Source organism: Aphelocoma coerulescens, chromosome 6, assembly GCF_041296385.1.
Source record: "Aphelocoma coerulescens isolate FSJ_1873_10779 chromosome 6, UR_Acoe_1.0, whole genome shotgun sequence".
In the NCBI taxonomy this organism is placed as follows: Eukaryota; Metazoa; Chordata; class Aves; order Passeriformes; family Corvidae; genus Aphelocoma; species Aphelocoma coerulescens.
Window position 1 is genome coordinate 24079035 of NC_091020.1, and position 21281 is coordinate 24100315.

The 21281-nt window shown below is 44.4% G+C and overlaps 1 protein-coding gene across 2 annotated transcripts in view; it reads left to right on the forward strand.

Moving 5' to 3' along the window:
• The window catches only part of SUFU (SUFU negative regulator of hedgehog signaling), a 91380-nt gene that overhangs the window by 52932 nt on the left and 17167 nt on the right, over nt 1-21281 (forward strand). The window contains exons 7-10 of one of the 2 annotated variants that reach the window (XM_069019902.1): nt 1743-1899; nt 3405-3516; nt 14141-14275; nt 15722-15860. In XM_069019902.1, coding sequence (XP_068876003.1) covers nt 1743-1899; nt 3405-3516; nt 14141-14275; nt 15722-15860 — 543 coding nt within the window. The remainder of the gene's footprint in view (nt 1-1742; nt 1900-3404; nt 3517-14140; nt 14276-15721; nt 15861-21281) is intronic. The other variant, XM_069019904.1, reaches the window with a different exon arrangement.

Below are 21281 nucleotides of genomic sequence, written 5' to 3' on the forward strand. Positions count from 1 at the left end.
TAGGATAAAACAAAAGAAAATCTCAGCAGATTTATTATTTCTCAGATTTTCCTATTATGTTTTCAAGAAGCCAGTTTCCCCTGACGCTGGAGGAAGCTCCTAACAAAGAGAAAGAGACAGAAGAAAGGCTGTCTCTTGAATGCTTAAGTCTAAGTCAAGACTGCTCTGGTCCTGCCCTCAGCCACAGACTCCTGCCTCAACTTTTGGGCCAAAGAGTGGGTTTTGGGAGGTGATCCAGATTAAAAAAAAAGGAGTTGGCTCAAGGGAAGGGGTAGGAGCACATGGAGGAGGGTGGGACTGCAGTCACTGCAAATTACATCAACTTAAACCGCTGTGCAACCCCACCCTGAATGCTTGTGCTTATCTTTGAGCTGCTCAAATCCTCTCTTGAATGGTCACAAGAACAGGCAATTCTCTTCCCAGGGTGCAGCATGCACAGCTGGGCAAGGGGAGGGACAAATGTAGGTTTATTCTGGTAACTGTTTCTTGGGGACAGATTTTGCAAAGACCAAAATGTTCGCACAATCTCTCGTCTTCAGCAGCAATGTTAAACCAGAGGGTACTTATATGGAGTGCAGAGATCCTCTCCCATTGTGTATAACACCACTCGGCTCTCTCCTCAAATCTTCGAAGTTTCTTGGGACTGCCTGCGTTTTGAGGTGACACCGATGTATGCAGAGAGGTGCAGATCTTACTGGTGCCACTGAGCAGTACCAGAGGCAACACCCCTTCAGAAAAGGGGGAAGCGAGCCCGACTGGTTTGGTGCCAGGCAAGAGGTGCCAGCAGTAAGAGCCCTTCCTCGGTGTAGTGCAGCCCCGAGTTTGTTCAGCTCAACATTACCCCCTTGTGGGTCACAGGTGGAAATTCAGACTGATGCCCGTGCCCAAGCAGGTGGAACTTCCTGTGGAAGTTTTGGCTGTGGCTTAGGCCAGTCTTGCTGGCAACAGATGCACATGTCCTTGAGAAAATGCTTAGTGTCTGAGAGCATCCAGCTGCTTATGATTGGTGTGTGACACCTTCTGAGACCCAAGCACTGGTTATGTGCTTGGAAAGTCCAGCTTGCAAGGGAGGGAGTTTGTTTATTTGCCAATAGAGAAAGCTATGCAGAAGCTTTGACATTGGGAACAGACCTGTGTCTCCTTGCACATCCAAACTTGCGTTTTTGTCCTTTATGGGACACCCCAGCATATTGGAAAGTGGGGATTCTCTGGGCTGTTTGCAAATGAAGAACTCTTTTGAGTGATGAGTCTCTCCATGAGCTGTTTTCATTGTGGGACTCTTTAGTAAGGTTGGAAATAGAGCTTTAGTTTTTCAGGGGATTGTTATCATTGACATATTGATTGACTGCCGAGCTTGTGCTTTGTGTCTTAAATACTTCAAGCTGGTGTAAATCCGTTAACACTGAAAGAAGCAACCCTGCACACCCCAGGCCATTGATTTCCACCATTCTCTCTCCCTGCTTTGTGCCTGCCAGGGCCATGTAGTGAAGCAGTGGGGACAGGGTGGGATTTCAGACCAACCTGCTATGGAAAAGGTTTGTTTAGTTCAGAGTGGCTCCCTGATTTGGCTCAACGTGCAGTTGCTGTTTGCTGACACAGCAAAGCATAGGGGCCAGAGAGTAGAAATTGTCCACAAAGGGGGATCTGGAGGAGCTGCTGAAGGTTGGACTGCACCGTGGTGGGTTCCAATTCAGGCTCAAGCCACGCCCAAAAAAAGTCTTGGTGTTTTGGATCTTTTCAAGCAGGAGAGAGTCGACAAAGGGATTGAAACAGATGGCTCAAACCTGAGTGGAGTGAGTGCCAAATGTGCCTGGGATGACCTGAGCCGGCCACCAGAGGATGATGAAGACAGCAGGAGCATTTGCATTGGGACCCAGCCTCGGCGGCTCTCCGGGAAAGGTAAGAAGTCCTGGGCCAAGTCGCTGTCATGGCCTTTCTGCTTCTGTTCTGGTGGGTCTGGGCAATGCACTGAGTCATGTAGCATCTTCATGACAAACACCACATGACCAACACCACAGCCATTGGGAGACTCAGGAGTGTCTCAGGGGAGCAAAATGGATTTTAGTGTGGCCTGTTTGAGGAAGGCAGGAGGGAGGAAAAGAGATCTTGGCATTGTTTTGTCTAAATGTTTCTTTCACTTTTTAGGCAAATTGTAATTTGAATCTGCAAAGTTAAACTGAGCACTTACTGAAACCAGGACTGTAAACATGTGCAAGGTGAAGCAATTGTATTTTCCCAGGCTGTGTTTCCTTATTAACACTGTCCCTTCTTGGGAGGCAAGTTGGACTGATGCTGCACATTGCTGCAGCTGAACTCAAGGAATTCATGCAAATACGGAACTCTGGAAAGAAGAAATAAAAAACCATGGAGTTCCCCTTCACAGTGAGATGCCTTCTCAGGGTACAGATGTCATAGTCATTACACAGGCTTGAAATTATGCATATTGCCTTTCAAATGGGTGAAGCAACATAAAATTTGAGGGCTTGAGATTTCCTGGAATTAACAATGGTTTCTACGGGAATGGCATGTTACTTGTTCTTAAATCCATGGTAAAAATTAGTTAAATGCATACAGTGTTTCTTATGGCTTCTCTGCAAATATTTTTAACTGTACTGGATCTAAAAATGGTGTTTTGCCTTAGCCCTGAAATGAAAAGCCCAAGAGAGGTATACATGATGAAATCTGTATATCCTTCAAAAGATTTTGAAATAATTTGTGGGTTTTGTTCTCTACCTAATTCTCACATTTCTCATAAAAAGATGAGGAAACTTCTAAGAAAGGCAGGAAAGCTTCCTATTGAAAGTATTTGGCCAGTAGACATTTCAGAAAAAGGCAGAAGTAAAAAGACTGCATCTGAACTGCATAATTTGCAGCTTATTTTCAGATATGAGCTTGAGGCTAAAGGTTGCCCTGCATAAAAATCCCTTCCTTTGTGAATCTTGTTGTAAATTAATCAACAGATTTCCAAAGCCAATTGCAAAAAAACTTGGAAGCCTTCATACATTCATTTGTTAAAGGAATAAATTCCTGTTATGCCTAATGGGAAAAATTATTTCCAGTACAAAGGCTTGGAAGTGTCAGGAGGTTCTATGAGAGTTACAGAACCAACAAACACCTCATTTATGAAAATTTACAAAACTAATCAGAATTTCTTCATCAGGAGGACTCAGTACCAAAGATTTCAGCTCTCCTTGCCTGCCATAACAATGAAGCCCAAACAAGGGAATGCAGGCTGACATTATAAAGTGAAATAACTTCTAAGGAAGTGCAGTAAAGTGTTACCCTGTAACATTCTTCCACTTCTTTCTGAAGGGGAAGAGTTCAGATGAAACATACCTGATATCTTCTTGTGTCTGTGTTGTTTCTGGGGATTCTAAATCACGTTAAAAAAATTCTCTTTGCAGATACAGAGCAAATCAGGGAGACTTTGCGGAGAGGGCTTGAGATTAACAGCAAACCTGTCATACCTCCAATCAATGCACAAAGACAGAATGGGTTGAACCTCGACCGAGCACCGTGAGTTTTACCCTGCACATTCAGATGGTGGAAGAGGAAGGTTAAAGAGCTCAGCATGGCAAAAAAAGCTAAAGCTGGGTGGGGAAAGACTTGGCAAGGGGAGAGGAAGCTGGCAGTGAATACTTGCAAAGTGCAAAGATGGAGGGAGAAGAGTTGTTCAGGTTGGATTAATGGGCTAGTGCTCAGGAGGGCAGCTCTTTAGAGGGGTTTTGGACAAACCTTGCTAATGCAGAGTGGCTCTGACTGTTCTGTAGAACCTGCTGTTCATGCTCTAGAGTGTTTGAATTCAGACTGGACTGATCTCTATAAAAAGTACTGTGCTGAAAGGTGCTGTGGTGTCCAGAGCTAGGTGGCATAGGTGACTGCTGATAATTTTTCCTGAGTATTTTGTTTTCAAGGTCATAATTACAAACCTTTTGGTTAAAATGTTGATTTTTTTTCTTTTTAAGTGACTTTGATCTTGCCCTACTTAAACAGGCAGGTTCTGTCAGTAATTACATGCCAGTAACACCTGGGTCTCTAATAGCAGTAGTCTAACAGGTGGTTTAAGTGGGACTAGGTGGGCCTGTAGATACCTCTTGTAACTTTTGACTTAAGTGAATCTATAGGAAATTACCTGTGGTTTCAAGCCATCTGTAGTATCTGCACTTCTGTCTTTCTGGGTTTCTCCCCTTCCCCTCTTAGACTTCAGGTGCTAGTTCAGTGTCTTCCCATCAATTTTAATGTTTTCATCTGAATGATACAGAAAGACATGCATCTTTGTTGCACTCTTTCATCTTGGTATTTCCTTTGGTTTCTTAGTCTCTGATGAACATTTGTGCCTTCTGGTCTCAAGAGTAAAGATCATCATGAAAACAGTGCTTCCCTGTAGTGCCAGCAGGGACAGCACCCTGCTCTGTTTCAATTCCTGTTTCATTCTTGATTCAAACATTGCATGAGAAAAATATTTCTTGTTGTTGTGCTTTCTTATTCCGTTTTGTGGGTGACTTCTGATTTGCCTCATATATGAATGTTGATGAGTTGCCTAATCCTTTGGGGGAAGCATTATGTGTCAATTGCTGATGCTTTTTACTAGTATGTAATATGAGATATAGGTGCTTATATTAAAAAATCTCAAGTGACTTTATTATTGCTTTAGGAATAATCTTACTTTTGCCATATAGTAATTACATGGAGCCAAATTCTGATCTGACTCAGGTTTTGAGTAGTATTTCTCTGCCTGCAGGTTGGTCACATTGGACCACTGCTTGGTCACACTGGCCCCACTGAAAAGAATATAAAATTACACCATGTGATTTGCACAAATCACACCTAGCCTTGGAGAGCTCAAAAGTACTGGGCAGGATTTCTCACAGATGCTGGGTTCCTTCATGCATCTGCATGCCCAGTGTAAGCTCTGCATCCACAGTGGTTGGGGGTGACCAGAAACATTTTGGGTGCACATCAGGTCAAGGAGGCAGCTGATGGGTAAGCCTTAATGCTGGGAGTCAGTTGTTGCTTAGATAAGAGAGCTTTACGTTTCTCAGGGTGAGATAAACAAAGAGATGCTCGATTCAGAGTGGTGAAAGGTTAGCAGAGGTCTAAGATGAAGCACACAAATATTTACCTGGGTTTTTAACTGTTCTGAGACAGGAAGACAGGTCAAATTCAGAGCCTCGTATCTGTGACAGTGCTCTTTGTTGCAAATCTTTCTTACCTGCTGCAGCTGCTCACCCACCCTGCCTGAAGCCTGAGTGGTAGGAATGGCAGGTTCCCAGTGTTTGCCTCCTAGGAGGTCAATACATTTCTCTGAGGTCTGTGGTTACCACTGAGGAAACTGCTAGGTAGCCTGGTTCTCCATAAGCACTTCAGTTAAGGAAAGATAGCTATCAGCTGTGTTACTGTGGTGGTACTATTGCAGGGATAGGGGAGATCTCAGCCTGAGACAGCAGTGTGTCCTAATACTTTCTTCCTCCATCTTACTGGATGCTTTGAGATGAGTTTGGGAAAGGTCTTCTCCTTGTGCAGCTTCTCCTCTCCATGTAGCAGATACAATGGGACTTGTTCAATGCATTGACCATACCAAAAGCGGTGGTTTGTGCTGGAAAGCAATGTTTACTTACAACCTCTGGCTAACTAGTACTTAAATCAGACCTGATGATTACCCTTACTGTGGCTAAAACTGATCAGTCAACACATTTTCCAGAACAGTGTGGTATAGATGAAGAGGAAGATCTTGTTATGCCTCTGCCTTCCTTAATGCACTGTCTCAGCATGTCTCATGCATTTGAGCAAAGTTGCTCAATGTGAAGTAAGTACACAAGAGCATGATATGGAGACTTTCATCTCCAGCTGCTGCACAGGAACGTAACTTAGGAGCTCAGCTTTTGCATGCAGTAATGTATCTACATCCATTTTCCGTCCAGGTACCTGCAGGGGTAAAGGCTGAGACACAAAAGGCACAAACCCAGTGCAGATATAACTATTTCATAGGACTTCTGAGCACCTGAGATGAAGGACAATTCTGTACATAGATCTAGTCCTTCTGGTGTGATCCTTGCTTGCACTGCTCAAGCCTGGTAGGGCTGGGATTCAGGTCTGTCCTTTGCTGTAAATCTTGTGTAATCAAAGGCAAGTCATTTAGCTATTGAGCTTCAGCTCTGAATCTATAAAATGGGACTAATAACAATGTCATCTTCTTGAGGCACCACAAAGATAAATATGTTAATGATCACGAGGTGCTGGCTGATGGGAAGCAGGCTTGTGTGTAATCATATCCTGCACTGTACACACCAGATCATAAAATATCAAACCCGTGGTTCTTTGCAAGGGTCCTGTGAATAACTGGTGCATTAGAAGTTCTTTAGGAACTTGACAGAAGTGCTCTGTTGGGGCATGGCAAATTGTTTCAAATGTGCTTTCCACAGAGAGCACTGCAGAACCCCAGGCTGTCAAATTTGCACCCAACTGACATTAGGATGTTAAAGTCTGACACAGACTCTAAGGGCTTTGTGCAGAAGAGGAATGTGCTGTTTATTTATCATGGATTTGCAACCACCAACTGCTTTCCTAGTAGCTTTCTTCCCTTTCTTTTATCCTAACCCTACCACCCACACACAATAATCTATCAAGGTTTAAAGCAGACAACCTGTTCTGCATTCAGCATCACAAATAGTACCGGAAACACTCAAACATTTGAATATTTGTTTGTATAAAATGTAGAGGATCCAGAGTCCGCATAGATTTCCCAGTCTTTGTATAGTTACAGTTTTCAGTGCTTATGCAAAAACCTCACATTGTTTGGTTGCAGATAGGGCTTGATTCGGTGTTTTGGCTCCAGCAAAGCACATACTTACATGTTAAGCATGCATATTACCAGTTGTTCACTGTCCCAGAGTCCTAAAAAAAAGTTCCTTTGAGAAAAAGCTGGTTTCTGTCAAAACCCTGCTGGGCAGCTGTAGTACTTTGATTCATTAGTGTTATTACTGTAGACTGTGTAGCCCCTTTTCTCCTAAGGATATTAATAAAAGCACACTTAAAACTTAAAACTGCATCAGACATCTGTTTCTCAAAATGATTGTTGGCTCAGTTCATAAGCAGCCATTAAATCAGTTTGTACGTATTAACAAAAGAACATGTAAATTAATCTTTGGAAACATGACTAATCATTTTGAACGTAGGTAACCAAATATTCTCAGTTACCACGTGGAAAAATAAGACGTGTATGAATACCAGTGTGCGTTTCAGTGGTGCATTATTTGTTTCTTAGGATCCATCAGCTTCGTAGGTGCTGCTGAGAGAGACAGAAAGGCAAGGCTCCCAGTCTCCTGAATCGTGCAGATTGACTCTTGTTGGATACAGAGAACATGGGGGACATTTAAATGTCAGGCTAAACACTGCTGCTGTCAAGGCCTCAGTGGGCTGGAAGCTCCAGATGTCAAAGTTCAGTGACACTTGTGGAGTCTTGCTTCGATCACTATTTAATTTCTTGATTTAATAATTTCTGGGGCCGAGTCTTTGGTTGTCCCTGGTAATTAGCTCTGTGCTCTCCTGTATGGTAGGTGAGTAGTATCTCCGTGTTACATATTAGGACAGCAGAGTTAATTTGCCACAGTTGCAGTGAGAACCAGCATTGGGATAAGGGAATTCTTGACCTTTTCCACCCCTCAAGGGCCCCCTTGATCATGCGGCATTGCTGAAATTGATGTTTTTCTGCCTCTTGGCTGACTCTGACTGTTCTACTGTGAGTTGAGGCATGGAGTAGAAACCTAGTGCTAGCACACTGCATTACTGCATGTGTTGAAGCTAAAATTACCTGTAATTGTTGCATTTCGTTGTGCCAGAATTCAGGTATTGCCCATGCATGCCCCAGTGTCTGAACATGAGGTTTTAGTGATAGAAGAGGGTCTCCCAAAGCTGTATTACTTTGATACAGCTTTTCCATCGTGTCTCTGCTGTTTATCACTCTCCCTCTTCTCAAGAAGGATCAAATAGTGTGGTTCACATGCCTGACTCTCATACTTCTGTTTGGGATTTCCCAGGTACCTGTGCTTCTGCTGGTCCCTTATGTACGGTGGTCATTTGTCCAGGGACCCACAGAGACCTCAGATCCTATCTGCATTCAATTTCTAGGCAGAAAGACAGGTTGAGTCTAGGGAAACCTGAACATATGGTAGCCCTGTAGCCGTGTGCTAATTCCATCCAGCCCTGAACAGTTTCCAGCTGTGCAGGGAAATGAAGGCAGGTTCCTGGCAAACAGAGTAGGGAACAACCCTCCGGCAGGTGGGGCTGGCAGGACTGTCCTGGCGGTGACCTGCTGGAGCACTGCACTCTGAGCATCTCAGGTGGTTGCCCTTCCCTTGTGGGAAGAGGGAGGAGTTGTGTCACTCCAGAATTCCTCCTGGGATAACCCCAGACTGTCACATGGTGTGCCCGGTTTGGAGCACATGAGTAATAGTGGCACTGCTTCCAGGGCTGGAGTCCACTGCCCCTGTAGTTCCTCTGACTTGGTAAATAAGGCACACGGAGTTCTCCTGTCAGGGAGCAGCATTGGGTTAATGCACATTAACAAACTCCATCTGAGCAGCATTTCTGAGGAAGCTCTGACGGTAATACCAAAACGGATTTGCTTGGAGGCGAGTCTGCACTTTGCTTCTCCCAGTTGCACTGGGTTTTCATTCTGCTTTACTTGGGCGGAGAGGAGCTGTTGTCTTTGTAACTGGTTTCCTGTCTTCAGTTCTTGGAAGCAAACTTTACATAAAGAGGAGCATTTCAGCATTCTCTGAAGCTGTCTGGTTCTGGCTAGGCTTTCTGATTCTGCAACCACTAAGCAGTAAGTTTCCAATCCAGTCCTGCTTATTTAGGCATGCTCTCTCATCGGGTCGCCATTCAGTGGTGTCCTGGTTGAGTCAGGAATGCTGCATGGGGGGAGGCAATATACTTTAGGGAGTGTCTCTCAGCGTGAGGCTGAGTGCTGGGTGACAAGATTGCAAACTAGAAAAGTAAATGTCTAGAAAACCAGTGTCAGTAGAAGTGCAAAGCAGTCACCATGCTAATAATCTGCACTCCTGCATAGCTTTCTCGATCTAAGAATCCAAAAGTGCTTTGCAAACATTGACTTAATCCTTGCAACAACCCGACGTGGAAAAATGTCTCAGTTTTATAGACATGGAACCTGAAGCATAAAACAGTTGTTTGACTTCGCTCATGAGTCTGCAGGGTGCCAGTGGCACAGCCTAAATCTCTCCATTCCAGTTCAGCTGCAGGTCTTGGAACAGTCTGGCCCCTGCAAGCTCTGACAGTAGTTATTATGCAGCTTTCCAAAGGGATATGTGAGCGGCAAGAAGATTGTTGCTACTGGCATTGTCCTAGCAGCCCTTCCATGCCAGGAAATGCACACAGAACATCGTCACCATCCTGTTTAACCAGGCTGAGGAGCACCCAGGTCTGAGCACTCGAGGTAACCTTGTCTCAGTGTGACCACGGCAGGAGCTGTGTAACCACGTCCTCCACGGTTCTGCACTTTCCTCTGTGCGTTCCTGATGGCTGCTGTAACTCTGTGTGCCAAGGTGCTTAGGGCTCTTTCCCACAGCTGCTGGATTGCCCTTCAGGGGAAACTGTGGGAAAGAGACTGGAAGATTGTTGGCACTTAAGTGATCTTTGACCATATCTTCATGAGGGAGGGAGGAGGTTTGAAATAGCCACGGTTGGAAAGGGAAGAAGAGGGAGTGGAAGGGGGGGGTGGGAGGGGAAGAAAGAAAAAGTGGCCCGACCTTTCTCTCCCAGCTGTGTAAGCCTGCACTGATGGTTTGCATTTGCTAACTCACAGTACTGGATTTTATATGGAGGGAGCTAGGAGCAATGACAGAAACTAACTTCAGTGTGGCAGTGAGCACCCACTCCTGGAAAGAGCCCCTGCCATGGCCAGCTTCCAACAGCGTGTCCTTTGTGATTTTGATACCTGGGAGGGTAGCTTGGAAATGCAGTAAAATTATTCTCTGTATCAGCAATAGTGCTTGGAGGGGAACTGAGACTTCCTTCCTTGACAGATCCATGAGATCAAGTGCTCTGATCATAAAGCAAAACGCAAATGCAAGAATAAATAAACCTTTTTTAATCTGATCAACCTGGCTATTCTTGAATCTTATAAAATAACTGCCAGTGGTTGCTTGAGAAGGGGTTGCTATAAACATGACTTATAAGGTGGGGACATCCAAACTTTGTGCAACCCAGTGATTGCATTGGCGATTTTCCAGGATCCCCACGGGCTGCTGCTAATTGGCATCAAATTAAGCAGGTTGCAGCCACCCTCATCCTTAATACAAAGGGAGGGCCCCCGGGAGGCTACAGGTTCCAGCGTGTGGCCTTCTCACATCAAGAAGGAACACAGCACACTGGGACATCGAGTCTCTTCAGGCCCTTTCCCCTTATTAACAGATCTGGGGAAGCTGCAGGCTACACTGGACACCTTTGCAATGGCTTGACCACCCTCTCTTTCTCAGAAAAAGAAAAAAAAATCAAATATGGCTTTGGTTAAGTTCATGTTAATCAGCATTCATGAGACTTAGCAAAAAACAACAAACATAATTTCCTCCCTCTCTCCTCCACCCAGAAGCAGACTACTGGTAGAAACCAAAGCTGGAAAAAATAGTTGAAAGTCAGCTAAAGTCACCTTGGTAACTGCAGCAATACACTTGCCCAGAACAGGAGACATCAAACCCAACTACAAACAGCTTTAAGGAAACAAAAAGAATGTAATCATCTAAAGAATTAATCTGACAACTGCCCACGTTTACACCTCCCACAAGCTCCCAATCAGAGGGAAATGCGCTTTAATCTCCTCCAACTCCCCTCCAGTTTCACAAAACACTAGATGTGCAGTCTTTAAACTGGGGCATTTCCGGCATGCTGCTTCCATTTAAATCTGCTGCCTTTCCTAATGCAGCAGCCCTGGCTTTTGCAGACTTGTTTTTTCTGGACACTGAGAAACATGAATTTTTCTGTGGGGGTTGGACGACGTATTAAATCCGGAATAGACAAAGTTTGCAACATTTTGACTGATAGTCAGCTAGATCTTAGTCATAACAAGTAAAACTCCACTGACTTTTGCTGCTGATTTATTTGGTGATGGGGTGGAGGAAGCAAAGACTTACGGGTAACTGACAGTCGTAAAACCAGGGTTGTTAGTGTTAGAAAGCAAACTTTTTCTACATTTTTTTCTGAGTCTGAAAACTACAAGCTGTGGATGGCAATGTGTGTTAGGACATGAGCTTTTTATTAATAACAACCTAGAGGTCCTGCTGACCCTTCATCTGGGCTATCACCCTTTGGAAGGGTCAGCACAAGAATTTCCAGTCTCAAAGAGAGAATTTTAATGGGTCTTTCTGAGTCCCTGTGTCGTGTGACATTTTTCTGAGTCTGAAAATGATGGCACTGTGGCTTCCTGATGTGTTATGTGAAGTCCACAATACACACTTCTTGTTCAGAAGGGTCTACCTTAGACCTTTAACCTTAGAAGGTTATTTGGTTTCTGCTACTGGAGTTTCACCCTTAATTTTAAATACCTGAAATTGTGAGAGTTCTTCTGAAAGGAAACAAGAGACACAGAGAATGAGTATTTTGGAAAAATTTTGTCAAAAGGATTAATCCTTTCATGTCATTCAAAGTATTAACTACCATTTTGCTTCACCTTTTTGACAGAAGGGCTGGTTACTTATTAATGTGAAGTCATAATTATTGACAGCCCTAAAGTCATGACAGTTCCGTTTGATAGTTATACATTAGTCAACATCTTCTCTTGAGCATGTAATGACAAACAGCATTTGCTGGTTTTAATAAGACTCAGAAAGCTTTGCCCCTTGCCTCCAGAATATTGTCGTCATTCCTATTATTGCATTAACAACCGGAGGCCGTTTCCCCTCCGGACTGCAGCCCCATTGTGCTCACAGCCTTACTGCCTAGCATGGTGCAAATCCAAACACCCACATTCAGCTTGGAGGGATTTGGAGCCCGGGGGTATGGGGAGCTGTACTGCAGCTCTCTGTCCTGCTGAAGCACAAACCTTACACCATGGATTGCCTGGGAAGGCTGTTCTGGGATGTCCCCATGTCTGGCACGCTTAGGGCAGTCCAGGTGAGCAGGGCACAGTCTCTTGTCTGTAGCAGTAACATTGCTGTAAAACTCCTGATCCACTCCACAGTGCCTAAACTCTGTGCATTTAGGAGTGCAAGTTTATGGCTTGCTTGAAAATCATGCATTGCTAATGGCTGACCCTTTTGGTAGGGGCTGATAAATGAATGATTGGAAGCTGTAGACCACAGGCTGACTTTCCCACAGCTCACTGTGTATATAAGATCTGATAAGGAAGTTGAGACAAAGCTTAGCTTAAGGTCAACTGATCATTAATCAACTGTAACTGCACTTCTCAGGTAATCAGCCTGAAAAATGCTGGCCTGCTCCACTCTTTGAAGACCCCACCTAGAAAGAGCTGTAAAATGTTTGCTGAAGTAGATTAAACACAACTTTAAGTGCCACACATAGACTACAAAGCATGTTGTGTCTTTGCTTCAGGGTTAACCCACTAAACTGACACTCTGCTGACTGTCAGTCCATCAGCCCACCCTGTGCATAAGCTGCATCCTGAGCTACCATGTCCCTGCTGGATCCCTTACTACTTTTGTGTGTTGCTAAAGCAGAAAATGGGATGTGTTTTACACTTTTTGTCTTGCAGAGGGCTGCGCTGCTCTGATATATTTTTTTCTGCATGCCTCTGACCTGGCCACGAAGTGTATTTGAAGGTTGGACCATGAGGTATCAGAGTTTAACTGTTTCAGAGTGGGCAGCTCAGCAGCGTGGGTGAAGGGCTCACCTGGGACTAGGGGACCTGGCGGAAGCAACAGGCTGATCTGCACTGGAATTCACACTGAACTGCACTGCTATGTATGTGGTTGATGGGAGTAATTTTGGGCTAGCCCTCAAAGGTAAAATCAAGTAAAGGTGTCATCTAGGTCAGCTCATGAGGGTGAAGCTGATTCTTTACAATAATTTCCACATGTACATTAAAGACAGTTCAACTGGGATGAAGGAAGGATCCAGGCTTGTTTTAACAGTGTTCTCAAAAGGAGCCACAGCTTGATAGCCTTGTTTGGCTTTTGGTCCTTGTGGCACAATGGAGGCACATTGCAATGTGGAGTCTCAGTGCCTTCCTCCTTTCCCTGTCCCTCTCCTCTGGCAATTCTGTACTGTAGAAACTATCTTAACAAAGTCTTACGTCTGTTAAGTTCATGTGGAATGCCAGGTGACAAAAATATAAATCATTTATCAGACACTTCTCATCAGTCCATGTCATCCATAAAAGTCATAACCCACCCTGTCCTTTATTCTTTGTTCCAGATTGTCAAGTAAGGGATCATGCTGATGCTCTTTGAACATATAAAATGTTTATGGTCAAGTATTTTGAGATAGATCGTTTTATTATCTAGAGGATTTGGTCTGGCAAAGTTCCTAATCATGTAACAGCATAACCTTGTTGTAGCTTCAGAATATGCTGGTCTTGCAGAAAAGAAGGAATAAGAAAGCAAAGTTACCATTGTCTTAAAGCAGTCCGACTTACAAGGGAAAAGAATCTGTGAATCTCCTACTTATCGCATGGAGATGCTGTCTTTTGGCTGTTGCACTTGATTCTGGTGGAAGCAGGAGATTCTCAAAGCCTTTTGGTTGAACTGTGCAAAAAAAGGCACAAAGGACTGGACAGCTCTTTCCTGCAGGCCACTGCCTGAAAAATCCTGAAGATAAAGCAAAAGCAGGAGGGAGGACACACCTGGTAATTCTTCCAAACCATTTTATAGTGTTTGGAGTTTTGGACACTTTGGTTTTGCTGCAGTTCTTTCCAGAATTTTTTTTATATATATATAAGGGAGGGATGTACCATGTGCATGCATCAATTCAGATCCTAGGTTGGCAAATCAAGGTGAAGAGCTGCATGCTGGGATTGGTAGTCTGAGCGAGGCTGTCTCTGCAGGAGCGCTGAAAACTCAGATGTGTCTTTGTCTTTGTAACAGTTTTTTCCTGTGTCCTTCAATATTTGCAGACAAAATAGCACATAGTACCAGAATCCTGAATATGTGTGTTTTGTCTGTTCTCTTAGAAGCCGTAAGGACAGTTTGGAAAGCGAGAGCTCAGCAGCCATCATTCCTCATGAGCTGATCCGCACGAGACAGCTGGAAAGCGTGCACCTGAAATTTAACCAGGAGTCCGGAGCGCTCATCCCCCTCTGTCTAAGGTGAGTGAAGCCATCCTCCTCCCCAGCCTGTGCTAACATGCTGCTTTTGCCTTGTGGCATTGTTTCACCATACAGACATGCATGCAATGGGTCTGTAAAGGCCAGAGCTTAGATATTTTGCCAAAATACATTAGAAACAGATGATTCTTTGCATGATTCTGTGCTCATCATGTTAAGATTGTTTCTCATTCTTTTTACGTCCTTCAGTGTCTTTTGAGTGCTGAAGCAGGACAGGGTTAGTATGGGGTTTTTTTTTAATAAGTCTAATGCTATCAACTCTGTGATAAAGAAGGGATGCCTTAACATACTCTGTCATAGAAATCCTTTAAGTTATTCATTCTGACTTATGGACTCAGATAAGTGGTTGTGCAAAACCTGTTTGCAATCAGTTTATGCATAGAAGTGTGGGTTTTAGACAAATTATGTCACATTACTGAAGGAGCAACATGTGTGCATACTCTACACATTGTCTTTTGAAGGTAAAGTTTGTGCATATCACTGCCTTCTAGTTTTCCATAATTTCAGCCAGGATTATTTTTTAAAATCCCTGTGCAAATGTTTTAGTCCTTAAGATAAAGATGAACTGTCGGGTCAAGACAGATGATTGTAGGTGATTGAGTTACTTTAGCTTAATGAGTTACATGTTGGTAGTATCAGAGTTATCAGCAGCAGGTGCACACTTGCCTGGGCCTGTTGAGAAACCAATGGGAAAGTTAACGCAAATATATTTTATTTTACATCACAAATGTGTGAACAGTCTGTCCTGATCAGTTACCTCAGCTCATCTGACCAGCAGTAACTCATCAAGCAACTGTGACTCTGGTAGGCACTAAATATATTACCTGAAGTTTTCCCTCTTGCATGTTAGAAGCCATGCATGTGTGTCACAGATGCTCTGAGCTGAAATACCAGAGCCATGATTTTCCCTTGCATTGAATGAAAAAAGGGAAGTCATACTGTAGATGCTCGTATATGTGTTTTCTAGGCATTTGGTTAAATAAATGCAGGTGACATTTGTCAAGCACCAGGGCAATTGATTGCTAGGTATTGTCACAGTAGGTAAGTTTGGCCCCAGCAATGAACCTCCTTAGGAATGCATCTTCACATTCCCACACAATGTGGAGTCTGGATTCTCTTCTGTAGTTTCCATCTTACTAGAAAACTGGCAGTCACCTGCCTTCGCATACATCAGCAACTCATCATGGGGATAGGCACGAAATGGGATTTAGATGCATTCTAGCTCTAGTAACAAGATCCTGAGATTAAGGAGGAAGATGAGGGGCTTGTGACCTGCTTTTTGGAGCTAATCATTCTTATATTCCTGAAAAATTAATCGTTGCTGCCTTCAAAATAGTTTCCCATGCTGATGGCAGAAACAACAGTGGCGCACCTCCATAGTTGTGTTGAGCGCCCTCTCGACTCATGCACGTGTGTTTAATTCCCCAGGGGAAGGCTCTTACACGGACGGCACTTTACGTATAAAAGTATTACAGGAGATACAGCAATCACGTTTGTATCGACGGGCGTAGAAGGAGCCTTTGCTACAGAGGAGCACCCCTATGCAGCGCACGGACCTTGGTTACAAGTGAGAAAGCCTGCTTCCTGGTTTTCCCCTTTCTTCCTTTACTGTGACCTAAAAATTACTTGCTAAGGGCTTATGTTGTTTAAAAGTGTAACAAACCTGTATTTTTTGCTGCAACATCTCTCATAGCTCTTGCACAATATTTTCAGTAATTATGGACTCAAAAAATAATGGTGAAATGTCACTATTTATATTAGTGGAACTCAAATTGATAATTGACTGGAAAATTCAGAAATCATTTGTGAATACAGTACTATCTATTTCCTGAAGTTGGTGAACGCTTTATAGGCTGTATTTATTCTTGATTTCTTCCAGAAAGGAATTTGGGGAGGCAGAGTGGAATGACCTAAACAAGAATGGAGCCAGGGCGGAAGAGCTAGAAAGCTGTGGGACTGTGATCCTGCAGAGCCAAGATCTCAGTTTGACATCATCCCAAATGGGAGAGCAGCACAGAGAGCAATGCCTTTCAGTTTTAGCTCTTTTCTATTGATTCTTTGACAAAAGCTCTTGGTTGCTTGAAGCACCCACACATTTTTTGCACCCACATGTTTTTGGTGTCACAGATTTTCCCTGGAAAATCCCCATCTGCTTGGAGTTGAGGGTCAGCCCTAGAGCAGTGATGCACTAATGATCTGACAGTGTAGCACTATTCTACCCTTGAATTTCTTTATGGCTATAAGCATATTTTGAAAACAAAAAAGCTTGAGGGAGTGTGTTAATGCAGAAAAGCCCATTTCTGAAGGACTGTGTGTGCAGTACATCCCTGCCTTCACTGTAACTGTGGCATTCCTGCCTCCCCTTCTGTTTTGAAGACAGGGGGTTGTTTCAGCATTGCAATGTTGCAGTTAGCCTTCCAGTGACTTGTTTTCACGGCATTTTGCAGCCCACATTCATATGTCTGGAGGACATCATACCTTGGAATCTGTATGACTTGTAAAGGAGCTGATCTTGGCCAGAAGCATCTTGTGTGTAGGGATTTTCAAAGAGCCTGCATGCTTTGATTGTTCTGACTGGAAAGTGCAATGCTCCTGTAATGATTAACACCAAAGAGTCAGGTTTAAGGGTGGGTCATTTGCTGTTGGTTCCTGTGCTTGCCAACACATGATACACAGGATCTTGTGACTGTGTTAACTCCAAACATGAGTGTTTGTTTGCATTTACATCACATCTCAAAATATATTGGTGTGTGGAGTAGTCAAGTAACCTCTAAACAGTGAAGAATGGCAATAATTATGTCACCATTCAGACATGTTAACCCTTAGGAACCTGGCTGTTTTCATGCCTGTTACTTGGGTGCTGAAAAATGTAAGATTTTTGGAGTATGTGGGATGGAAAGGTGAAGAATTGCTGGCTCAGATGGTAGGGAGAAGCAAGTTCCCTTGCTTCTCTCCTACACAAGGTCAGTGTAATGGATCTTCTTGTCTGGCATGACCAGCTCTGCTGCCTACCCCTGCCCTGTCCTGCGTTGAGTACAAAGGAGGACAGGCTGAAGGGGGGAGGCAGGGAGGCTAAAAGCAGCATGGGACAGCAGGAGTAGCACCCGGTTGTGAGATACATCTGGGAGTGTCTGAGACTCTTGGCTTAGTATGCAATGGAAGTCTTGATCTGTGCTCAGTCATCCCTTGTGGTGTTGGGAGCAGGGGAGGGGGAGGTTCATGTGGCTTTGCTTCAGAAGTAAAAGAAGTTGTGGTGCATAAAATTTCCAGGGAGAGCTGTGTTTGGTTTAGTCCGTTGCAGCCTGGGCTGGCTGAGTTGGCAAGCCCTGCTAAGCTTTCACAGCAAGGCCCAGAGAGGATTTTCCTCCTCCTTCGCTTGGGACCCCAGGCACAGCAAGGAGCTCCAAGGAGAATTGGTGGCTGGAAGCACATTACTGCAATGCAGGGTCATGTTGCAAAGACAAGTAAAAGGAGGAGCTGTGGAGGAGAGGAGACATGGCAGGCTTTTCCTCCTGTAGACTTTTTCCCTATCTTAGCGTAGAAATAAGAGCCTGAAAAATCCCAGCCTCAACTCTGCAGCAGCCAGAGGCTGACTTCTCTTGAGCCTGGGCTTTGGTGCAGTGAGAGCCCAAACCTGCAGACTAAACACAGTACCTCCTGTTTACATCTTGTGGGCTGGAGTGGAGCATGTCCAAGGTGGGACAGGCCAGAGAGCTGCTGTCTATTAGCCCCTGCTGCCCGGGCTGAGCAATGAGCTGAGAGTCACTGGGCTCTGGTGGAGGGTTAGCAGATGACAGGAGTTTGGCAGGTCCCAGCACCATTCCTACCAGACAGGTGTCCATATCACCACTGCAGCTGGTACTCAGCGGGAACCATTTTAGCAGTCTCAGCAGAAAAAGTAAGGAGTCATTAGACCACAGAGATTGTACGCCCCATTTCTATCAACAGTCTTTCCAGGTCACGTTTGAGGCATGTTAGTAGGGGAAGCCTGTCCTGCTGCTGCCCATGCTCTGGGGATGATTAGATTATTTCATTCTCCAGAGCTGTCAAACTGGCACCTTTCCCAAGTACTTGGAATTTTTTTTTTTTTTATTTAAGTAACATTTAATTAGTTCTAAGAACCTAAATTCTATTAAAGGTCTAAGCATGTTAGGCTGGTTTATTTCTGAACTCCTTCCACTGTGTCATGTATTGTTGAATAGGGAAATTGCTTTAACTCAGAAATGTACAAACCTATTCAAGAAGTCCTCCGTGTTAACACTAGACTCCTGTTTATATGCTAGTTACTGTGGCAAAGTCTCTGATGTGTAACACTTGAATTAACATTACACATGATCAAAGGCTTCCGCGGTTCTTTCTTCCACTCCCCCTTCCCCCAGTGCTGTGACTGCAGAGCCCCCACATTGCCTCCTAAGCACCTCTCCACCGCTTTCCAAGGGGTAGATGTCCCACATGCCCAGGGAAAGGCTGTGCAGGAGATGTCTGGCCCCATGTTGGAGGGTTAAGAATGCTGATCATGCAAACAGATTCCAACATAAACAGCCCCACAGTGACATTCGTATTTGTGGTGGCGTGTCCAAGGTTCTTGGTCCAATGTCTGAGCTGTGCCAAGTGTGCAATTCATCACAGATTGACCTTGTTTGTCTCTAAAACATTCCCAAAGCAAGGTGAGGTTGTGCGTGTGTTCTCCCTCCCTTACTTTTGTTCCGACAGATGATAGAGACGCTCTGTTGAAATGTGTTACTGATCAAGCCTGTCCCAATAAAGTTGCCTGAGCCTTTAATACATATTAATATTATCCTGGGGTAGTTTATGTCAAAGCCTGTCAGCATGCATCATCCTTTGGGAATTACCATCATTAAGTCTCCAGTGATGGGAGTCAGGACATGCTTCTGCAAAGCTCCTCTGCTTTTATGTGGAGCTCTCTGCCCGTCTAGCACAAAGCAGGCTGTTCTCCCCTCCTGCCTTGCTCACCTGGACTGCTTACTCTCCCCAGAGGGGAGAAGGAGGTTTGTTTAACTCTACCTTTAGATAATTTCTGCTCCTGCTGCTTTAGGCAGTCATTGTTCTAGGCAAGAAGATGACACTCAAGTCTTTGATCATGTGCAACGTACATGTTACGCATCAGATATTGCTGCAGACTCTGACATACAAGCCAATACAGTGCAGTAAAAACAAACCTATAGTTAGAGTCCTCGTTAACTGTAAAATCTAGCACACAGAGTGTAAGAAATATCTCTGCACTTTAGCCTTGCCCCTGTTACACGTGTATTTCAATGCAATATCTAATGGAAGAATCATACATATTTTTAACAGAGTGTGCCTGCCTCATTCACTGCACAGAGATGCAGTGTGTTTGGGGTATGAATGAGGAGTGTGGAGTAAAGTAGACTGTTGCCTATAGGACTTCCACTTTGTTTATTTGTTAAAATTGGAAAGTGTGTAACGAATGAGGCAGGTAATTGCAGAAAAATCACAATAGTCTTACAGTGAAGCCTGTTAAATGTTGCCCTGGAGAATTGGGTCCTGTTCCTGCCTCTACTACTCTTTCTTTCTCAGTGCTATTCCATAGTCTTAAGCTAAAGTGTTCTCACCTGGCAAGTGAGTTTGTGTTCCTCATTTTATGGATGCCCAGCTCAAGACCTGAGGGCTGATCTGTGTTCCCATTGACAGGAGGAGGTCAGGAGGAATTCCCTTGTGGATACCCCTCTGCTCCACAGGGCTAAGTGGACTGGAAAACAGGGATCTGCAAGTCTTGAGATGGGCACTCAGAAGAAGTAGACATTCAGATTCAACTTTCTCTTCCCTCATTTTCCTATGTCTGTTTAGAAGAACCTTCTTCCAGTCATCCTGTAAAGAATGTAATGAATTCAGTGCTTGCCAGGCATTCCAGCTCCACAGATGAACACCAGAAACAATTTCAGGAAGAGATTAAAATTTTGTTGTTGCAGGTCAGGAGAGAGAAAGGATTTCTTTGGGACAAGGGTTCTGCCTGGAAGCTGTGGTCAAAGACCCATGTTTGTCTTCCTGCTCTTGCAGGTTTTCTCTGTGACTTAATATATTAAATCTCTACTTCCTTGAGCCTCCATCCCTCATCTGCTGTGTGGAGGGGAGCACTTCCCTCCCTCGCAGAAATGCGAGGCTGAGAGAGTGGTGGACAGTAAGATTAGGTACTTCCAGCGTTATCCTCGCTGGCAGTAGTTGGATGGAGCATACTAAATAAAGGGAAAGAAAGGAGGAGAGAACGGGGAAGCAAGTTGAATGATAATGAAAAGAAATGATGACTAATGCTGCGTTCCGTGAGCAGAACCATCCTGAGGACTGAGCAGGGCAGAGGTCTTGCTGGAGAAGAACTGCAGGTGATCCTGTGATTACAGATTTGTTTCGTGAGGCAGACGTGCTGGGGCCAAATGGCATAGTCTCTGTGCAGCAATTTCCAAAGTTTTGTATGCCAGTGTCACTGGTCTCTGAGAGCTGAGGGTATTTTTTCCAGGTAATTTACTTGGGTTTGGGACTAATCCTGTTAGGCAGGTGAACACTATGGATCATTGGCACTTGGCACCCCCTGGTTGTCAGCACAAGGTGGGTGTCTCTGTGTGAGCTGAAGAGCTTACAGCAGTGTTGGAGTGTTATCCTCTGGCACCAGGCACTGCTGGGGGGCCCTTTTTGCTCGCCTCCCATCCCAGTAGGTTCCCAATGTCCATCTGACAGCATGTGGATGTTAAGGCTGTGGAAATGGGGTTCTCCAGTCTCCTTGCCCTTTGTTGTCCCCAGTTTTGGCATCTGATCTGCCCTTCATCCTGTTTTTCTGTGTCTCCGTCTTCCCCTCATCCTGGCCTGTCTCTGCTTTCCTCTCCTCCCCTTCATTCAAGTTGGAAAAATCCTTCTCCTCCTCCTCCACATGGTCTGACTTCCAGCAGAAAGACTGAGAGTGCTGGAGAGTTTCCCTGCCTTTAGTCCTGATATGCCTGGTGACATAGCAATCCCT